We start from the raw sequence: 23160 nt of genomic DNA on the forward strand, positions 1-23160 counted from the left end.
TTACCTCTAAACTACTGCTTCTGTCCTTTCAGACATCAGAAAACCACAATTCAATATAAATAATAGAGCTTGTTTCCATAAATTATAACGTTCAACACTCATTTTATTGATGTTGAAGAATTCTACAAAGTATGTACAGTATTCAGTCTTGTCACTTTCACTTCTAATGTATTGCTCTTTAGCAAATGGGATCTGTGCCTCATATATAGAAAGTTTGGACATTGACATGAAATGAAAGACAATATTGAAGCTACAAAAGTGAGCATATCATATTTCAGACCGTATAATGTATTTATGTCAACATTGCATTTAACTTCAAGAATTACCCCCCCCCCCCAAAATGACCATTTTGATAGTTGTTAACTGCATACATAAAATGTTTTTTTTTTTTTTTTTAATAGTAAACCTGGTGATGTACAATTGCTGCCATATTTAACATTGATGGTTTCACGCCTCATGCACTGTGTTTTTCAGGTAAAGAAATTCTCACAGCCAGTAGGGTGGAAGGTGTTGAAGACTTGGCTTTTGACTGGATCTCAAAGAACCTTTACTGGACAGACCCTCGATACAGAAGCATCAGTGTTATGAAACTGGCGGATAAATCTAGAAGAGCCATTATTCAGAATTTAAATAATCCTCGTTCAATTATAGTACATCCAGTTATTGGGTAACTATGCTTTCCGAATCTGGCATTTCCGTTGGCTTAACTGATCAAAAACAACATTGATGTAGGAGTTTCCCTTTCACTTTCTTCAATTCTGCGTCTTTTTTCAATATCTTCATCTTGCAACTATTTTTGAAGTGAAACTTCTTTGGACATCGGGGGAGGGAGAGGAAAAACACTGACTGACACTCACACACTGACTGACAGACACACACACACACACACACACACTGACACACACACTGACACACACACTGACACACACACTGACTGACACACACACTGACTGACACACACACTGACTGACACACACACACACACACACACTGACTGACACACACACACACACACACACACACACACACACACACACACACACACACACACACACACACACACACACACACACACACACACACACACACACACTGACTGAGACACAGACACACACACACTGACTGAGACACAACAGACACAACACACACACACTGACACACACACACACTGACTGACTGACAGTCATACACACACTGACTGACACACACACAAACACACAAACACTGACTGACACACACTGACTCACACACACTGAGGGACACACACACACAGACAGACACACTGACACACACAAGGAATTCACAGTTACTATAAATATAGAAGTGCAAATAACTAAAACATGCATTCTAAGTCAAACTTCTTTGCGTTTTGGCACTGAAATTGTGTTTTGATTTTTAATTAAAAGCATCAAAATACTGTACAATTTCTGTAACAAAATAGTGACAAAAGATAAAGAAGTTTCACTTAAAAAGCGCGTGCTCGGCACACACACACTTTTTTTCTCTCTTGTGCTGGCAGATTATCATGTTCAGAGCAGAGTGCAAACTGATACAGAACTCAGCATGAAAGGAATACGCAGAAGAGTTATCTTTAAAACGACATACTTTTTTTGCTTTTTGTATATTGATATGAAGCCAAGAGAAGCAAGTATTTTCCTGTTTTATTCACTTTAGAGTACTGCTGTCTTCAGTTGAGAGATAAAGTTTCACAGTTAATGTCAATGCACTGAGGGTGTCTTATTGGTGAAACTAGATCCATTATACTTTTATCTTACTTTTCTACACTTAAATTATATTATTTCAACACATTACAATAATGATAATTATTTGCAAAGAAAGAGGAACCCAAACTGAATGTACATATTGTTTTACATGGTAATAAGGATAAGCATTCTCCGTCTTCAACTGATTTGTCCTGAAGTTGAAGCTTTGCGATTTTTTTATGTCCAGCTTCTTATAGGACTAGAAAGTGCAGAAACAATGGTTCGTGTGAAAATACTGTAGATAGAAAAGTAAAAGTGACATGCGCAGTGTACTCATTTGCATGTCACATCCCTGAATTCTTGTCTGCAGCATAACAACTGTACAACGTATGTCAATAGGATGAATGAAGTAGATTTGGGGGACCTTTGGAGGAGGTGTAGATATATTCATGCGTTTTGTATATTTGATTTAATATTAATAGTCTAGTAATAATAATATTAATATCTAATATTTTCTGAACTCAAACATGTGAAATCCTTTGATTAGCAATATGAACAATATATGAATTTAGTTAACATTTTAAATAATCTGATTATATTGTGTAGAGCATTATAAGGTTTTTTCTCCCAGTCCATTTCTTAAAGGATAACTATTATTTTTAGTATTCTTTTTTTATGTATTTATTTTTACCTTCCTGCCAGGTCATGTAGAAATGTACATTTGTAGAAAAGATATGAAATTGGGTGTAATGAAAATAGATGCTGTGACAGCTAATTGTTGTGACCCCCTCTCCCCCCCCATTCCCATTTCAATTGAGTTTCTATTTTTTAGATATATATTTTGGACAGATTGGTACCGCCCAGCTAAAATTATGAGGGCTTGGTGTGATGGATCACATGCATTGCCCATTGTGAATACAACGCTTGGATGGCCAAATGGGTTGGCTATGGATTGGAGGTAAAAGAGTCAAACACTGTTTACTGATATTACAGTAAAATTAAGAAGAATGCTTTAGTTTGAGGTCTTGCGCCTACTGGGTCATATACACTTTTTATTTTATTGCTACAGTAGTAGTGTGGCTTTTACTGCGCATTGTGACCTATTTGTCACCTTTTCCTTAAAATTCAAAAACAACCTGGTCTGACGTGAGAATCACCTGAGGTGGTATTTTGATGAACTTAGTATTAAAAAAAGTTTGTGTTTATGCACTCAGTCAAACCTAATTTTAAAGTCCTGTGACTACCATTTATCAAACTCTTTAATGGCTAAATAATGTAGGCATATTAAATAGGGAAAGACTGTTAACCAGTTCTTACTGCTTTCCACATCCAGATACTGTAGTAAGCTTACATTTACCCTATTGTTTATTAGCAAAATTAGGTGACAGTATAAACAACGATGTGAAAACTATGGGTGTCAGGATAGGGGAACTGGTGGATTGACATATATACTCTGTACTTTGGACTCCCTTAATATCAAGTTTTCTACTGTCAGGTCACAGTACTGTAGCTTGAATGATCTTACATTTTGTATTAATGTGCGCTTTATATTTGGATTAAAATGTGTGTTTTCTTTGCAGTTCTTTACGACTGTATTGGGTAGATGCTTTTTTCGATAAAATTGAGCACAGCACATTTGATGGTTTAGACAGACAGACCCTTAACCGAATAACGCAGATGACTCACCCATTTGGCCTTACTATCTTTGGAGGTAAGACTTCATGACATAAAGGGTTCTCACTACACAGTTAACCTAACAATCATTGTGCAATTAGTTTGTTTAAATAAACAATTCTGCATTATTTGCAATTTATCTAATATGATATTTTAGATAATGTCATTATAATGTATAATGGGTAGATAGAAGAATGTAATGAAAGCAGCAATATTGTGATAAAAATAGTTGGTGTAACTTGGTGCAAAAAAGTAAAGAAAGTCCAATCATTTTATTCCACAGGGGTAACGAATATTAAAGATTATCATTATTTTTTAAATCATTAATACGCTCATTGAAGGGAATAGGCCTATTGTCCATGGAACAGCTGTTGTTATTTTGTGAATGAGGCCCAGTGTATTGTATATTTGCTTTTTTTCTGATGCGTGGGTATCCTTTAAAATTGTATAAAGCTATTTTCTACTTCTACAGGCACTCAAGATAATTGCCTAAGAGTGGTGGTCTGCTAATTTGTTGCCTTATAAAAATCTGACAGTGTTGCAAATTAGCTGTTTCTTTAAAACAAGGGTGGCCAACTCCAGTCCTCAAAGGCTACCAACATGTAAGGTCCCTGCTTCAGCATGGGTGGGAGTTCAGTCACTGATTGAGCCACCTGTGCTGAACCAGAAAAGCTAACAACACTAGCATTTGCTATCTCTAGATCAGTGATTCCCAACCAGGGTTCCTCCTACGGACCACAGACCCCCCCCCCATCCCCCTGGGGGTGTTTTTTTTTGGTATGTATTTTGTAGGGTGGATTGAGAGAGAGTAGGGTAATTGACGGAAGGTAGGGGCGAGTGACAGAAGAGAGGGGAGCAGGAGGGAGTGAGTGAGGAAAAGAGGGAGTAAGAGTGAGACGCAAGGGATAAATACATGCGAGGCGGGAGGGGGGAAGTTAGTTAGATGGATGGGAGAGAAATACATGGGTAGAGGGTGGGAAATAGAGGTGGCTCGTGAGGTGTGAAATGTTGTGACTGACCCCTGTCGAACCTAATATGTGCCAGCCAGATAGGGGTTCCCCGAGATTTTTCGAAATACTTCAAGGGTTCCTCCAAACAAAAAAGGTTGGAAATCACTGCTCTAGATATTACCACAAGCCCCTTTAATATAATTGAAAATATAAACTTGCAATATTCAAACATATGTATTTCTATTTACTTTAGCTTATGCATATATTACTGACTGGAGACTTGGTGGAATAGTCCGGGTCAGAAAATATGATGGTGGAGAGATGACCATTATCCGCAGAGGCATTCAGAACATTATGCATGTCAAGTCATTTGATGCCAGTTCCCAGATTGGTAAGTCGACTGATCTAAAATATACTTTTGGGATCAGAGAGCTTTGTGTTAAAATGACATCTTGTATTTAGTCTTGTCTGCATTTTTTTGCCTTATTTGACTTGTTTAAAAGCATAAATAATGATACATCCAATTTATAGTGAAGGGAAATGGGCAATGCATTTGTAACTTTTATTTTGTCTGATGTAGAGTTTACAATAATAACTTTATTTCATATAGCGTTCTTCTCCCAATGGGACTCAAGGCACTTCAGAATTTCCATATATTTTGCAGTACACAGCATATAGGAATTTTACAGACCGTTCCTGGCCAGAGGAGATTACAATCTATGTTGTTTTTGGTGCCTGAGGCACAGGGTGGCAGGGTGGCTGGCCTAGGCTCACAGGGAGTTGATACTGGGAATTGAACCAGGTTCCCTTGCCTAATACACATAATCATTGTTCTCAGAGTCAGGGTCTTTACTCACTGAGCCACATACTGTACAATGCATGCAGAGCTTTATGTTATAGGCAAAGTAAGAAACTAGGTAATTCAATAAGAGCACTGTCTGTGAAATGAAAGGTTGGAAATTAACAATTTTTGTTATGAATATTAAGGAAGAGCAAAATATCCAGTTATTGTTTGTTTTATGTCATTTTATTTAACAGTAGACTGCTGGACATTCATTGCTAGACCGTAGAATTTGATACAAAAATATATTGCATGTTTCCCTTTACCAAAGTAGCAAATAGACATATTCGAGTCACTTATTGATGTTTAAATGTTTAAACTGCAGATAATAAGATTCAGGGACATAAATGTGCCTATATTGACTGAGCTAAATGTATGCACAAATAGTGCGGACTAAGATAATAATTTGGTATTTCTTTGCACTAAATGGTAATTTTGTAGCATGCTAAGTTACAACCTAGTTATCTGAAAAGAATGTAATAACATATATAGTTTAATTGTTGTAAGGTGACGCAGCTCACCAAAAAAAGACGTTATTCTCAAACTTATAATGGTGGGGAAATGTTGTACATAATTGGATCATATTTAATTCAATATATATGTTCTGTACCGCAGGGTCAAATTCTTGCAACAGAGCAGCAAATCCTAATGGGGATTGCAGTAATTTCTGTTTCCCAGTGCCCAATCTCCAAAGAGTTTGTGGCTGTCCATATGGAATGAAGTTACGTTCCGATCAACTGTCATGTGTGGAGGATCCATCAAATGAACCACCCACAATGCAGTGTGGATTGTATTCCTTTCCCTGTGCAAATGGCAAATGTGTGCCAATCTACTACCGCTGCGATGGTGCTGATGACTGTCATGATAACAGTGATGAGCAAAGCTGCGGATCACTGAGTAAGTGATAAAAGCTGAATCCATCACATATTATATTACCAGTTGTTTCTCGGCATGTGACACTACTTTACGTTTCTGATTTGCCTTTTAGCGTTGCAGTTTTATTCTGCGTGACCAAAAATGGCCACCACGTTTTATGTGCAACGAAAGATTGAACCTACACTTATGTTGATTTCCGAAAGAGCATGCTTATTATTATACATGCAAACACTCATACTTTGGTGCAGCATGTTGGATTTGTTATTAAAATACAGTTTGCATTAAAAAAAAACGACTAGTAAAGATTAATAATGACTCCCAGAATTCCATGTCCAATTCAAGGGGGTTAAGCCAGGCGTGGCCAACTCCAATCCTCGAGGGCCACCAAAGGTCAGGTTTTCAGGATATCCCTGCTTCAGCACAGGCGGCTCAATCAGTGGCTCAGTCTTTGTCTGAAGCAGGGATATTTTGAAAACATGACCTGTTGGTGGTCCTTGAGGACACGAGTTTGCCACCCCTGGGTTAAGCGGTCAGTGAGAAATTGCTGCATGGTAACCCCACTGCTCTTATTCTGCCTACACCAGCTGTCAAAGCAACCTTCTACAAAATTGTTTGCAACTATTAAATAGGATCTCCACTCATTTTGATTTAAGGTGGCAATTAAGCTTATAGTCAATGCACTGTAATAATGTGCACCTCATATTCTTATAAAGAAATACATTAGGTAGTCCTGTCCACATTTTCCTTGTATTTTGATAAATATGACTAGAAAAGTGTAAGCTTTTTGATGAGGTTGGCAAACCAGACAACATGTAACCCTTTTTTTCATTAAAATATTAAAGTCCACAAAAAAAGTTTGGCAAAAAATTACACGTGAAGTTGCGGCCCACATGAACCTTTATGTACTGCCATTTTTGGCAAAAAAGTGGCAAATTGTGGTAATGTTTGAGCACTGACACTTTCCCAAAATTATCACGGAAAAGCACTTCTGAAGACATTCACACATGTATGTAGATCTGTGTGAGCCCAATAAGCTTTTTAATATTTTAGTTCCCAATCAGCATAAAAAGTAAGCACTTTTGCTTTTATACTTATATTTTTGGTCGTTCAGATTAGCTCTCTGAGCTTGAATTGCAAAGTCTGCTGTCGCTCAAATAAAACCATAACATAAATAATAAACGATCCTGATCTTAACCATTGCCATGTGTTTTTCTTCCAGATAATTCGTGCTCTTCCAGGGCATTTACATGCGCCAATGGGCAATGCATCCCACAAAAGTGGCGTTGTGATAAGCACAATGACTGCCTGGATGGAAGTGATGAGAAAAATTGCCCCACTCAGGACACACTTTCTTGCCCCTCTAGTTCGTATACCTGCACCAATACCAGGTGCATTCCCCGTACATGGCTTTGTGACACAGACAATGACTGTGAGGATGGATCGGACGAGCTCAACTGCAGTAAGTCCCCATAGCATTCCTAAGAGGCTGCTGCAGATTTCACAGGTCGCTGTAACTCAAGACAGGGACGCCACGCTGCTTTAGAGACAGACAATCGAGCGCAAAATACTGTGTGTAATTAAATAATAAAAAAGTGTTATAAAACAAGTAAAATAGGTACTGTCCTGTGATGGGTGCTGCTGCTGGGGTGGATTCAGTCCAGATCCACTATAGCGATAACAGCAAAGGAGTAGGAAGCACACTCTCATCCAGGTATGTAAGTATACATACCTATACATACATATACATACCTGGATGAGAGTGCGCTTCTGACTCCTTTGCTGTTACCACTTTGCTTTGTAAGAAACCATTCTAAAAAAAAATCTCTACTTATACTGTATTTGCAGATATTACAGGTACGTGTGAGCCAGGTCAATTTCAGTGTCCAGATCATCGCTGCATCGATCCAGCTTATGCTTGTGATGGGGACAAGGATTGCGTAGATGGTGCAGATGAAAAAGACTGCAGTAAGTACCATTAAGACTAATGCATGAACAATATACTGTACTCAACAACTGGGTATTCTCATAAACAAAGCTTCTGTTTTATTTAGCATACAACTGCACAGCTACAGAGTTTAAATGTGCAAGTGGAGACCAATGTGTCAATAGCTATTACCAATGCGATGGAGTCTTTGACTGCAATGACCACTCTGATGAAAGTAACTGCCGTAAGTATATTAAACATATTTTCACCAACATTTGTAATGTATTAATAATAATAATAATACTGAATTGTTATTCACACAGAGAGTGTGATCTGTATTAGATTTAATAAGATGAATGGCACATTTCCAATGCACGATAAAGCTTCTCTTGTGAGACTAATAATTATTTGCGTCACATAAGAATTAGGTGCCTCAAATACTATTTTTATTTCAAATGACTGCTTTAGAATATCTTATTACCTTTTTCACTTAGACTTCTCATGCTAACAAACATGGTTTCAGTTAATATAAAAAGACATATTTATTTATTTTCAGCCACCAGGCCAGCTGGGATGTGTCACCAAAATGAATTTCAGTGTCAATCTGATGGTACCTGTATCCCTTCAAGTTGGGAATGTGATGGACATCCAGACTGTTTGGATGACTCAGATGAGCATCACAGTTGTCCCGTCAGGACCTGCCCTCCCTCTCAGTTCCGATGTGACAATGGAAACTGCATTTATCGTTCCTGGATCTGCGATGGGGACAATGATTGTCGCGACATGAGTGATGAGAAAGACTGTCCAACGCAGCCCTTCCGCTGCCCAAGCTGGCAATGGCAATGTCCAGGCAATAGTGTCTGCTTGAACCTCAGCAAAGTATGTGATAATACACCAGACTGCCCTAACGGTGCAGACGAGTCTCCACTTTGCAGTAAGTAATCACTTAGACTCCATCATATAATTTTGTTCTTGTTTTAAAATCCTTTGCGGTTGGATGGTATTGTATTGTATTGTATTGTATTGTATGTCTTTATTTATATAGCGCCAAAAGTGTACTCAGCGCTTCACAAAGAATACAGTACAGGGAATTATACAATAAGTGCAGCAAAAATCAGACAATGGGAAAGGAAATCCCTGCCCCGAAGAGCTTACAATCTAAGAGGTTTGAGGGGAAACTTACAGAGACAGCAGGTGAGGGAATAAGTGCTGTAGATGGGTGTGCTTGGCCACAATGGGTGGTATAAGTGACTGTGGGACAATAGCCATGAGTGCAGGCTATTGGGATGCTTGATTTGTGGGGCAAGTTTTAAGGTTGGTCAGTGTTAAATGAAAAGGTTAACACCATTTACAGGGGAAGAGATCGCAGGGAGCTGTGGGTGAGATCAGGTGTGTATGTCTGGCTTCAGGCTTAGGGGAGATCCCCAGCAGCAGGAAGGAGTAGATAGAGGGTGTGAATAGAGGATTTGTGGGGGTGTTTTTTTATTGAGGGTTGTTGAGAGAGAGGTGTATAAATAATGGTGCAGTGGGGAGTGGGGAAGTTGGAGAGAACAGGGACATTCACCAAGGAGTGAGGAAACAGTAAACAGAAAAAGCAATAGGGAGGGCATAGTGAAATACAGGAAGAGAGACTTCAGTGAGATACAGGAGGTATTACAATTCTTGGAGTCAGGAAGGAATTAATTTTTCCCCTTAATGGGGTTTTTTGTTTGCCTTCCTCTGGATCAATAAGTAAGTATAGATATAGAATAAAGTATCTGTTGTCTAAATTTAGCATAGGTTGAACTTGATGGACGTACGTCTTTTTTCAACCTCATCTACTATGTAACTATGTAACTATGTAACAAGGCATTGCTCAGCTCATCACTGAGAAGACACGTGTGCAATTGTGAAATAATTCTAATAAAGAGGATGATAATATCTTTTGCATGTCATTTAGTGAACTAAAAGTAGACTTAATCATGCTTGATTAAATACATAATTACTTTCTTAAATTACCGGATTGACCTGCAACAAATTGTTTGTAGCACTGTCACTGAAGGTGACTTTCGCAATTTCTTTCTTCTCAATATGATCATTTTTCTTATTAATTATTAATGTTTAATAATCAAAATGTGCTTGATTAGCTTGGTTGATTTTTAACTTTTTCTCACTTTTTCTTTCTTTTCTCTCTTAAATCGATGCAAATTTTCAGATGAACCTCAACCAGGTACTGTCAATTTCTATAAATTATTTCCTTATGATTTCTTTACTTTTCACTTTGCAATATAATTTCATTTTGTAATGCCATTAAGATGGTTTATGAGATATAAACCCATATTTTTATTCTCTTACTGCTTTCTGTGTGGTGCCTTGATTGAGGTTTAATGTAGCATGAATGTTTCTCAAAACAGATCAAGAGAGCTGCTCTGACAACAATGCTGGGTGCACCCATTCCTGCATTCAAGGACCATTCGGAGCTCAGTGTACTTGCCCATTAGGGTACCAACTCTCTAATGATTCAAAGACATGTGATGATATCAATGAGTGCCTCACCCCAGGGTTTTGCAGTCAAACTTGTTACAATGAAAGGGGATCTTTCAGATGTTACTGCCAGGAGGGGTACACCTTAGAACCGAATGGAAGAACGTGTAAAGCTTCTGGTGAGTTATACTATAGTAGTTACAATAAAAGGGTTTTTATTTTTACATGTTACTGTGAGGAGGGGTACATTTTAGAACTCAATAGTAGAATATGTAAAGCTCCAGGTGAGTTTTACGCAAACATCTCCTTTTCTATGATATGGCTAAAAAAAAAATGATGTTTCGTTTGCTGACCAGTGAAATCAGTTAAACCCTGATTTATAAACATTCATACTTTAGAAGTAAGACGCAGATCCAGGTAACGCTTTTGAGGTTTTGCAGCATTTCTGGTCTGAATAATTCTCTACAGTTTAATCTGAAGCAGTTATTAGTGTCAAAATCTGACAAATTATTTTTTTCCTCAAACTGGATAATTTATTGATGGGGAAGGAATCGGATGAAGATTTTTCATTAGTCAATTCATTGTTTGTGCTCTTCAACTTGCCATATAACATATACAGCACACAGTTATTGTTCTAATGATAACAGTAGTCGTGATATTAGAGGTATGAATCTCTGTGTTCAAAGTTGAAAAAAATCAGAAACAACCCACATTGAAACAAATCAAGCAGCCTACGCTCTGTATAGTAGAGATGTGTGTTTTGTAAGATTATGTTTTGCGTATTAGTGACATTTTTCTTAAAGTTGACATTGCTCAGAAGTTTGCCCATTTCTCAACAATTGTGATAGAATTCAAGCAGAATTTGTTCCATTTTGAAACAATTTTCCCACTGTTTGTCATAATAAAAAAATAATGGCAGTATATAAAGAGCCACATGACCTTGCACATTGACTTTTAATGTTTGGCATTTTATTTGTAAAAGGAAGCGGACCTCACTGAAAAAGTCACACATCTCTAAAGTATAGGATAAAGAGACACTTTAACGCAGCAGTTCCCCCTGTCCATTTTTTAGAACCCCACCATTAATATAAATGGATGGAAGTCAGGGGGTCGCCAGAGCTGAAACCCCCTGGTTTTCGAGATTCTTGCTGCTAAAGGTAGCACGTTGTAGTCTCCAGGGGAAAAAAAATGGTGGTTTAAATCTTCTGCATTACGTGAACCAATAGGAAGCCGCTTTCTAACGGCCTGTGTGACATGGGGGATTGAAATATCAGGGAGTACTGGCGCTACCTTTACTGGTAAGTAACTTGGGAACCAAAGGGAACCCGGAGGTCAAAATGGTGTGGTTGAGCATAGGAGACCTCCCTGCTTCCTGTCCTGGTAGGAAAAAAAGGTAGGGCGAGAAGAGGGACTGCAGCTTTAAGTCAAGTTCAGGAATATTAGTTAATGCATGTGTTCTTTTGTGATATGTATGAGCTTGTAAAGTACTGTAGCTGTTTAAATCAGCAATACTCCATTCCCCTTTTTTCTACTTCTTATTTTTATATGTAAAGCATGTGGCAGTGTAGAATTCTACATTCTTACCTAAGCTGGGAATAGTTTGGTGATCCTGTTATACATCTGTAAAAATCCTGATTGTGCGCCTAACATAATGGCCGCTTTTCAGTTCAAATCAATCCTTCAATCCGTGTAACTCAGCACCTACCATGTATCCTGATATTACTAAGGTAACATTATTGTTACATTTTACAGCTCAAACTGCTGGGAACATTGGCAACAAATGGTCACAAACAGGAAAGTGTTGCAAATATCTTGCACTACTTGGGAGGTGGGCTACAACCTGCTATAGAAATCAAAGGATGCTTTAAAAGTCATTAGAAATGGCATTACGAGTTGAATAAATAAATAAATAACATAAAACAGTCACTATTATCTAATACTACAGAACTAATTTATGTTTTAAAAATCATATAAGCTTTAACATGTTTTGCTGTTTAAGACAGATTGCATGTCCAGCTTCTTAACCCCAGGAAATGTGAGCATTCTGAGGGGATACCGGATGTTCTTTTTCAGGCTATGTCGGTGCTGCCCAACAAATGCTTTGAATGGTGTCCTAAACCAATTTACAACCTACAATTGATTCTCTTTCACTGTCTCTTTTATCTTACAGAGTCGGGGAATCTCCTATTATTGGTGGCAAGTCGTAACCAGATTGTTGCTGACAATATTACCACACAAGCCCACCATATTTACTCTCTGATCCGAGATGGGAGGAACATAGTAGCCATAGATTTTGATTCCGTCACTAATCGCATATATTGGTCTGACACAACACAGGATAAAATTTGGAGTGCTTACGTCAATGGAACAGATAGAAAAATAGTAAGTAATTAGCACATTTTCACATAACTCTATTTAAAAAAAACAAGGCAAATGCATAACAAGGCATACTTTGCCAATAATTATGTATATTAAAAGGCCTGTTATATGTTTATTTTACAGAATATTTCTTTTATTAGGAATTGGCTACATACCCAATGAGGAAATATAAAAATGGTACATCATGATGCTGCTGACTTGTCAAAATTGACATGAAAGTGGTGTTATTAAATTTCAATTTATTTATGTTTAATCATATTCATTTTTGGGTATATCTAAAATTCCAGGTTGGGAAACTGATGTCATACACTATGACATAATGCAGCAATTAATGGTTACATTGTTCTTATACAGGTATTTGACAGTGGTGTCACTGTGACTGAAAGCATTGCCATAGATTGGGTGGGGCGCAACCTTTATTGGACTGACTATGTTTTGGAAACAATTGAAGTTTCTAAACTTGATGGGACACACAGGACAGTGCTCCTCAGTGAAAATGTGACAAACCCAAGAGGACTTGTACTGGATCCCAGAACCGAGTAAGATAAACGATTTACCTATTATATTAATATTGAGTGATAGCACTTGGTTCACAGTAAGGGTACAGGCTCTATTATAGTTCAAACAAACCATAAAGTGGTAACGATGCAGTAGAAGTGGAACATTTTGTCATTGTTTTAGCTATATGGAAATATACAGAACAAATGAACATTATCCTATTTCTATATGAATAATAATTATATTTTTTACAGTGCTCATGTGATGTTTTGGACAGATTGGGGTAGAAATCCTCGGATCGAAAGAGCCAGCATGGATGGCAAAATGCGAACAGTAATAATTGCGGACAAGATCTATTGGCCCAATGGTCTTACCATTGACTACCCCAACAGGCTTCTTTACTTTGCTGATGCCTATCTTGACTATATTGACTTCTGTGATTATAATGGAAACAATAGAAGACAGGCTATGGCCAGTGATTTGGTGAGAAAATAGTTATTTAATTGCACTCACAAATTCACTTACTAGCTCCTGTACACACACACACACACACACACACACACACACACACACACACACACACACACACACACACACACACACACACACACACACACACACACACACACACACACACACACACACACACGCACTGGAATTATAATCTAAAAATGCTCAACTTTGTTCCAATATTAAAAGGATTGCAGTACTCTTTATTATGTCAGTATTGTTATCATCTGCTAAGATGCCCCCTAGCAAGCACATTATTATTGTTTATTTGATGGTGTTTGTTGTGCTGTAAGATGTTTAGTTTGAGCTACAAAGTATTCAATTTATGTGTATAATTAATTCTAGTTGGCATGTCACATAACCAATTGATTTTGCATTTGTTCAGCTACACAGGGGCTGAAGGGGCGGCTCAGTGAGTAAAGACACTGACTCTGGCACTGAGTTTGACCCAGTGCCACCTCCTTGTGACCTTGGGCAAGTTACTTTATCTCCTTGTGCTTCAGGCACCAAAAACATAGATCGTAAGCTCCACGGGGCAGGGACCTGTGCCTGCAAAATGTCTCTGTAAAGTGCTATGTAAAACTAGCAGCGCTATACAAGAACATGCTATTATTATTATTATTAATATTACAAGACATGTTGCGAAGTGGGGCTGCAATTTTATATTAAACTTGATATAACAATAAAATAATGACATTTTTCAAATAGGAGAACATTTCTATAATGCACAGTGTAATAATGGCGAAGAAAAAATGCACAAAAGCGCACAAGGGAAGGAATTAGTATTAATTTATTAAAACAAACACATAAACAGCTGAGGGGATCCAACCCCTCCTCAGCTCAATGAATTAGCTGCCCAGAAATGTAAACCATATATATGGTCTCTAAACATAGAAAACTCTAACACAGTAAAACATACACAACATAAGAAAAAAACACAATCAATGTAAAAATAATAAACAGAGAAAGCACGTGGTGCGAAACGCGTAGAGGTCACGACAGGTCATCCTGCGCGTGTTTGCTGAGAGGCTGAAACGGAGCTTGCCTGAGGCTTCAGTGGCGGTTGTTTCCATCTTCCTTGATGCCGTGATCCGGATCCTATACGGTCATCAGAGGTCCCCCTTCTTTGCCTCAGTGTGAGTGTTCGTTTCCCCCTGTCAGCAGTATTATAGCTCTCTATGGCGGTTTTTACCTTAACTCCCTTGGGCTGTTAGTACTTTCTCTGTTTATTATTTTTACATTGATTGTGTTTTTTTCTTATGTTGTGTATGTTTTACTGTGTTAGAGTTTTCTATGTTTAGAGACCATATATATGGTTTACATTTCTGGGCAGCTAATTCATTGAGCTGAGGAGGGGTTGGATCCCCTCAGCTGTTTATGTGTTTGTTTTAATAAATTAATACTAATTCCTTCCCTTGTGCGCTTTTGTGCATTTTTTCTTCTCTGTTTCTCAGGGTGTCCTCCCCCCCTTCGAGGGGGGATCACCTCTGAATTGGGAGCTTCTGGGGAGACGCTCCATGCACGTGCAGCACAAGGATTATTCCTATCAAAACATCTGCAGGACGAGCGCTGAAAATCCTGCTTTTTGCTTTGAGTGTAATAATGGCTTTGTGTTATTTAAGACTACAGGAGGTTACATATCCAGTTGGGAAATCCACAGCTGAGTTGTATGCTATACTAGCAAATACATGAGTGCAGACAGTGTTACAAACATACAGAGGGTTCAGTATTCTAATACAGCCTTTCAGCTTTGAATACTTACAGTGCATGCTTATTTTAAGATCTTTTAATTGAATAAGTAACATACTCAGTGGTAAATTACAACATTTATAATATATAGATGTTTGGGATGTTTTTGCCTGATAGGTGCTGCAACATCCACATGCAATTGCCCTATTTGAAGATTATATTTATTGGAGTGATCGATACACTAATCGGATCATTCGGGCAAATAAATGGCACGGTGGCAATCAGACGGTTATGATTTACAACATTCAGCAGCCGATGGGGATTTCAGCGGTCCATTCTGTAAAGCAGCCCGGAGGTACTGTATGCGCAAACTGGGGGGCACAACCCCCAGGGGGGGCGTGAGACTTTGGCTGCGCTTATAGTGATGGCGACGCAGCAAAACAAATGTATTGCCGTCGCGTGCACTTATAGTAGAAGCGACACGACGGCGCAACGGCTTGGTCGCGATCGCTGGAAGTCAATTTGATTTTTCCAGTGACGGCAGCGTGACATCACTGTTGTGTCACTGTCGCCGGCGACAGCACTATAAGCGCAGCCATTTCCGGGGGGCACAGAGTTTACAGAGGTCCTGCGCTGAGAGTGTGAGGCCTCTGTAAATTTACTTACCTGGCTACAGTCACGCGTTACTATGACAACGCGGCATCACATGACGCCTGTTGCCATGGAGACGTGATGTCAAATGACGCAGCGGGTCACGTGACATCACATGACCCCACAGCGTCATTTGATGCAACATTAGACGTGAGGGGGGGGGTGCAACAGAGTAGCAGAGCACGTAGGTGGGCACAGTGCAGGGAGTTTGCGCACCGCTGGTATAGCACATAGAAATGCATATCATAAAACAATTTATGTATGTTACCTTTGTTAGCTATTCTATATTATCTTTACACACAAAAATACCCAGTAAGCTCATTAAGCCCCAAAAGCTACCACAAATATATATGTGTGTATAAATGTCAAAAAGGAGTGCTACAGGGCATGGCAATACATACTACAAACAAACACAGACAGAGCCCAGTGCTACATCCAATGGCAAAAATACAAAAATACCTATATATCTCTTGAATAAAAGGGTCATTTAGTTTAACACTTTGGCCAAAGCATTGTAAGCCTGTGAGCCCCTTACAATGCTTTGGCTAAAGTGTTAAACTAAATGGCCCTTTTATTCAAGAGATACAGTATATAGGTATTTCACTGTGTATTTTTGCCATTGGATGTAGCACTGGGCTCTGTCTGTGTTTGTACTATATTATCCTTACTAAGATTATATTGATCTTTACTCAAAAACATATTTTTTTTTTTTACTTTACTTTTTCAATCTTTAAATTATGCATTGCTTTAATGCTATCGATTCTTCCTGATAGGAAATCCATGTATAAATGCAGAATACTCTGCAGAAAGGCAGAGTAGGCACCAGCATAATGTCCCAAATTCTACTACAAAACCTTCTGTAATCATGTAACAAAAAAGATACCCTCTTTTAAGTGCCTTAGGTTTTAAATGATTGTGCCTACATTTGATTTTCAGTAAATATTCAATAGTGAAATCTGTACATTCTTTTTTTTCTACAGTATATCATTTGACTGTTAAAAGCATACATTCAGTTGTTATATTCAGCACATTGTGACTTAGAACATATATGATATTTGTATACTTTATTTGACTGTTCTTCTTCCTATCCTCAGGTTTGAATCCATGTGCATCTAACCCTTGCACCCACCTTTGCTTGCTATCATCCAGTGGGCCAAACTTTTATTCTTGTGCCTGTCCTTCCGGCTGGTCCCTGGTTTCTGATTTAGTGAATTGTCAAAGAGGTAAAGAGCATAATGTTCTTATATTTGATATTGTGCCAGCTTTCCCGGGGGCCCACGACTAGAGTTTCTACCTGGGGCAACTTGTTAGCGGACCTGCGAGCCCCAACTCTCTTTCTGCTACACTCCCCCCATCTCTTCTCACTCTTCTTCCCTCTATTTCTCACACTTACAATTTCTCCCCTCTCTCTCCCTCCACCATGTATTTCTCCCCCACTCTGTCCCCCTCTCGCTCACTCTGCCCCCACTCTATTATTCCCCCCTCTCGCTCTCTCTCCCTACCCCCCTTTTCTTACACTCCCCCTCTCTTACTCTTCCCTCTCTTCTACTCTCCCCCTCTCTGTCACTATCTCCACCTCTCTCTCCCTCTCTCTCCCCCTCTTCCTCTCTCTCGCGCCCTCTCTTACACCCATTGTCTCTCTCACTCTCCCTCTCCTCTCTCAGACAACCCCTCCCTGTCTCTCACCCACTCAATCCCCCTCCACTCACTCCCCCCCTCCCCCTCCACCTCATTAAGTGTTAATAGGTATCTTTAAAGCTCACTAACTGCTGTTTTTTGTCTAGAGAGGGCAGTGCGTTAACTATAACTGCTGTTAGTGCTAATAATATACAAAGAGGCATTCCCCCTAACAACACACCAACAGTTATAGTTAACAGACAGATTTAACCTAACGTTGGTTAGATAATACATTTGGTGGTGAGAGAGAGACTCTATTCTACTAAGGTACTTATATACCTCCCAATGCTAACTTAACCTAGCATTAAGCCTATGCTAATAAGTTATACAACAGCCGTTGCTTTTGCATTTAATTAGTTGTGTGAATATGCATTAACCTTAGTGAAAATAACGACTGGTCCTGATTTTGATAAGTGCCTGTTAGGAGCCCTGATTTAATGGACATCTTTGGATCTGGGCCATACAGTGCCTAAAATGATATCATAAAGGTGGACCCACACTTTGTTAAGATCAAAAGCAACTTTTCAACAAAATCCTTCCTGAATTGCAGTCATAGTGTTCAAATACTCAGATACATTCAGGTATAAATAATGAATTAATGAGGGTTACATATACCATGTCAGCCTTAAGCTAGGTCCCCAGTGCAGCTCCTTACCTCTTCCCTAGCTGTCCCCAGTCCCTCCGCGCTCCCAGGCTCACTTTGCACTGCGACGCATAAGCCAGCAAGGGCTACAATATGGCCGAGGCCCCGCTGCCTCAGTCAGCGCGCCCGCACTGCATGCAGGCAGGTTGAGAGGCAATTGACCGCTACCTGCGGTCCGTAGGGAGTGGGGGGGGGGGGGCGTGGTTTGAGGGGGTGTGTGGTTTGAGCCCTGTGTATTCTAGCGGTCTCTTTCCTTTCCGGCCCTGTCTCCCAGCAGTGATGGCCCCCCTCCCCCATCATGGCCCCGCCCACCTGACCCATCTTGGTCACGCCCCCCCCCCCCCCCTCCGCTGGAAAAAGCTCCCTTCAGACTGCAGATCGCGGAGAAGTGCCGTGCACGCGCCGCCAGGATGCAAGGCGGGCGCGCCGGCGTGTGCAGCGGGGCCTTAGCCTAATGCTTAATGCCTGTCCCTCGTCTCCAGTAACATCTCACTCACTTCTGTAGCCTAAGGCCTTCAGTAGCTTGGAGTCTGAGCTTAAAGTGGCAGCTTTTCCGTAACAATCCTTTCTTGTTCTGCTTTTGATTCTATCTGTCAGCCTATCAACAAACAGCTTGTGGGTCCTTTCTAGAGAAATAAGAAGGGGAGTAGAGGTTAGGATTCTTAGTTTCGTTGTGCAGTGTTATGGAAAATGGAATACGTGCTCAGGGCCAATTGTACAAAAATGTCTTTATAAAATGTCATTGTTGTTTTGGGACAAATATTTAGTGGGAAGACACTATCAAGCTCTCTTTTTATTATACCGCTTCATACATAGTTACATAGTTACATAGTGGACTATGTATTGTCACAGTTGTTAAAAGTTCTACTCCTTGTTTATTTTAGATTGCTGTATTCTTGCATACATGTTGTTTACAATAGTGATAGTAAGTTAAAGCAAAGGGAGCAATTTGCTTCGATTTAACAAAAATGATTAAAATAGTTTATTTTCCTTTTCTTTTTTTACCTTTTCTTTAAATACAGTGCTGGGAAACAATCTCACAATCTGAATACGTAGCATCAGAAATGTTTCCTTCACCTTTCGTTTACTACCGCCAAGAGAGCCGGCTGGGAGTATCGCCAGGGCTCGCTGCAGAGGGCGGGACCTCTTACTTGCTCCGGAGCTGGCATCTCCTCCTGCAATGTCGACACGTTGACATTAATTGTTTGCGCCGGTCTCTTTTCCGTCCGTGAGTCATTTGACGTCCCGTTGTCATGGCGATGCTGCTCATGTGACGTTGCATTGTCATGGCGACATGACTTCATGTGATGTCGAGTTATCATGGTGACTCGTCATCACATGGTAACAGGAGGAGATGCCAGGCACTTGCACAAGCCCCAAGCTCCCTCTGGCCAAGCAATAACAGTATAAATGTTGTGGTGGTTAATTTAACTACCACAACAGTACACTGTGATTACTGAGTTGGACCGGGGAAGATTGCGGGGCCTCTGTAAGCGCGGGGCCAGGTATAGTCACACCATTGGCACCACCATTGGCACCACCATAAAGCAGGACCTGAGTCAGAGTCCTTCTCTATATTCCCTCTCCTTTTTCTGTTGGTGATTTCTATCGTGTTCCCATTTTTCAGATATTAGAAACATATAGCAGTAACATATTTTGACATGTATTACAATTTTAATACATGCAGACATTAAAATATGTAGCTGTTTTAAGCATAAGAAATAGGAAGGAATTTCGGCAAATACTAGTTGATTGGAGTTCTTTTGACACCAGAGAATATTTAAATTTTCTTCCACATTGGAAAATGCCCATCTGTATTTATATGGTTAAAACGAGATATGTCCAGTATTTTTGGATAGTTTTATCTTAAATGTTGTGTTTTTGTGTGAAATATTTGTGCTGTTATCATAGCTGACAGTTTATCCCTCATAGGGAGATCCCAGTTATCATAGCTGAGATTGTTTGCAAATGTCATAAATATTTGCCAGACTTTTGCCAATTTTCACCAGAATTTACTCTGCCCCTCTTCTCTCATTCACCCACTCCCCCTTCTCTCACTCAGCCCCTCTTCTCTCATTCACTCACTCCCTCCTTTCTCACTCAGCCCCTCTTCTCTCATTCACACTCCCTCTTCTCTCACTCAGACCCTCTTCTCTCATATACTCACTCCCTCCTCTCTCACTTTGCTCCTCTTCTCTCATTCACTCACTCACTCACTCACTCCATCCTCTCTCTTAGCCCCTCTTCTCTCATTCACTCAATCCATCCTCTCTATCTTGGCTCCTCTTCTCTCATTTACTCACTCCTCTCTCACTCAACCCCTCTTCTCTCATTCATTCACTCCCTCCTCTCTCACTCAGTCCCTCTTTTCTCATTCACTCACTCCCTCCTCTTTCACTCAGCCCCTCTTATCTCATTCATTCACTCCCTCTTCTCTCAATCTCCCCCCTCCTCACTCACTCTCCCTCCTCCCCCCTCCTCTACCCCTCCTCCTCTCTCACTCAATGGCAATAAATGGCAGTATATAAAGGGCCTTGAGAAAGGTTCACTGTGTTAATCTGTGTTGGAGATTTGAATATTTATTTAATTAATTTATTAAATGTTTTAGCAGAAAGTAATACATTGAGAGTTACCTCTCGTTTTCAAGTATGTCCTGGGCACAGAGTTATGATGATAAATATATGGATGAATACATTTGATACCGCTTCTAAGTGAATCTGGAGTGCTGCTCTTTTCTTCATGTAAACACTTTGGGATACTTCCCTTTGTGCTCAGCACCCTTAAGTAATCTTTCTCTCCTATAGAGTGCAATTGTATTTTGTTTTTTTACGAGCATATAAAGGACCACATAACTTGGCACACTGATTTTTCATTCTTGGTGATTTTTTTTAATGAAGCTTGCTAATTTCCACGACTTTTTTTTTTCTCAAGTTAAATATGCACATTTTGTTCAGAGAAAATATCATGCCTTTCTAGTAAGAATATTGTATCCTAAGGAAAATTAGATAACATCACAAGTGAATTACTTCTATGTATGTTTGTTTTACTGTAGCGATTTCTTCATTTATTAATGTATTAGTTAGCAATTTGTATATATTTCCTGAATTAGGAACTACTGAAGTTGAGTTTCCTTTGTTTGTTAGTTGATACTTTACAATGGGTTTCATAGTTCCCATATTTTTTTAAAGAAAAAAATTAATGTATGATAAACTGCTTACAGTACAATAAGTATTTTTATTGTCTACATCTTATCTCTTCGTTGCTGTTTGGTTAAATGTCGTATTTAAATTTCAGTAAATGTGGAAGCAACACACTAAAATGTAGTAGAATATTAAATGTCTACATTGTTTTTAGTGAATAAAAGATCAGAAGCTATACTTATAGGAAACTAGATTATGGATTAAGTTAATTGGGAAATATTTTAATTATTGCTAATGATTGAAAATGTAGACCTTTGCCCATTCCTTGGAAACCTATTATGAGCTTAATCCTTGATGACAGAGCTATTTGTGTCTGCCAGCTCCAACTTTCAGCAGAAAGATTACATGTAGGTCTTCTCATTCTGCGACTATTGTCTTTATTTCAACATAGCCATACTGTTCAGCTGAAGATCGGTAATTGCAGTGTCTAAAATAAAAGTATCAACCGTGTGTTAATTAAAAGGTGCTAGGTAATGGATTTTTGGTTTATTTTTAGTTTCGCCAAATCCTTTGTTCCCAATATGGTTAACCTGTTCAGTGCCAGATGGGACATCAGTGAATTGCATGGCAGTGTAAGCAACAAGTCTGTTCATGTTGGGTTTGATTGGACTGGACAACTATTACATGGATACTATTTCATTAGTGGAGTGGATTTAATAGTATGTTAATTAAATGTGCAGTGAACAGTGTTGGCCAACTCCAGTCCTCAAGGGCCACCAGCAGGTCAGGTTTTAAGGCCTTCGACTGAGCCTCTGATTGAGCCACCTGTGCTGAAGCAGGGATATCCTGAAAACCTGACCTGCTGGTGGCCCTTGAGGACTGGAGTTGGCCACTCCTGGTCTAAGCAGTATCTGCCCTGAATTAGTAACGGTATAACTAACTACCTTTTACATTCTCAATATCTTAGCTTCTGAAATACTAAATGGAATATTATTACTATTTAAAAAAAAAAAATATGGTTCAGAGGATATTAATTATTAATGTAATGACCATGGTTCCTGTAAAAGTGCTGTTTTCATTCAAAACAAACACAATTGTGTTTTTAATGGTGTCAGAATGCAAAAGAATGCAACTGACTTCGTTGGATTATTATTTTCACAGACGAGAAGCCTTTTCTTATAGCAATAAGGGATAATATAATTTATGGGATGTCCCTTAAACCAGAGGAGAAGACCAATGATGCTATGGTGCCTATAGCAGGTATCCAAAATGGATATGATGTTGACTTTGATGACTCAGAGCAAATGATCTATTGGATAGAAAACCCAGTAAGTACCTTATCACAAAATGATTGGACCCGATTAACCAACTAACAGAAATAATTCATTGTGTGTATAAAACAAAATACAAATAACCATAACACTGTGCACGGTAAATGTTTAAAATGCTTACACTTTATGACATTCATTGTACAGTATGTTGTAATATGAAAAAGATTGCCAGCCCTGTATAAATGCTTTTATTTCTTTTTCCATCTTTATT

At 39.1% G+C, this 23160-nt stretch overlaps 1 protein-coding gene across 1 annotated transcript in view; it reads left to right on the top strand.

Annotated features, from left to right (window-relative positions):
* Positions 1–23160, top strand: part of LRP2 (LDL receptor related protein 2) — a 169007-nt gene that overhangs the window by 66333 nt on the left and 79514 nt on the right. The window contains 16 exon segments of the mRNA XM_075609138.1: positions 475–667; positions 2536–2661; positions 3284–3414; positions 4581–4718; positions 5784–6065; positions 7264–7503; positions 7890–8009; positions 8096–8212; positions 8525–8902; positions 10362–10610; positions 12602–12813; positions 13165–13349; positions 13563–13791; positions 15685–15862; positions 17253–17381; positions 22780–22946. Of these exon segments, the coding sequence (XP_075465253.1) occupies positions 475–667; positions 2536–2661; positions 3284–3414; positions 4581–4718; positions 5784–6065; positions 7264–7503; positions 7890–8009; positions 8096–8212; positions 8525–8902; positions 10362–10610; positions 12602–12813; positions 13165–13349; positions 13563–13791; positions 15685–15862; positions 17253–17381; positions 22780–22946 (3074 nt within the window).

The sequence above is a fragment of the Ascaphus truei genome, chromosome 7 (assembly GCF_040206685.1).
Source record: "Ascaphus truei isolate aAscTru1 chromosome 7, aAscTru1.hap1, whole genome shotgun sequence".
Lineage (NCBI taxonomy): Eukaryota > Metazoa > Chordata > Amphibia > Anura > Ascaphidae > Ascaphus > Ascaphus truei.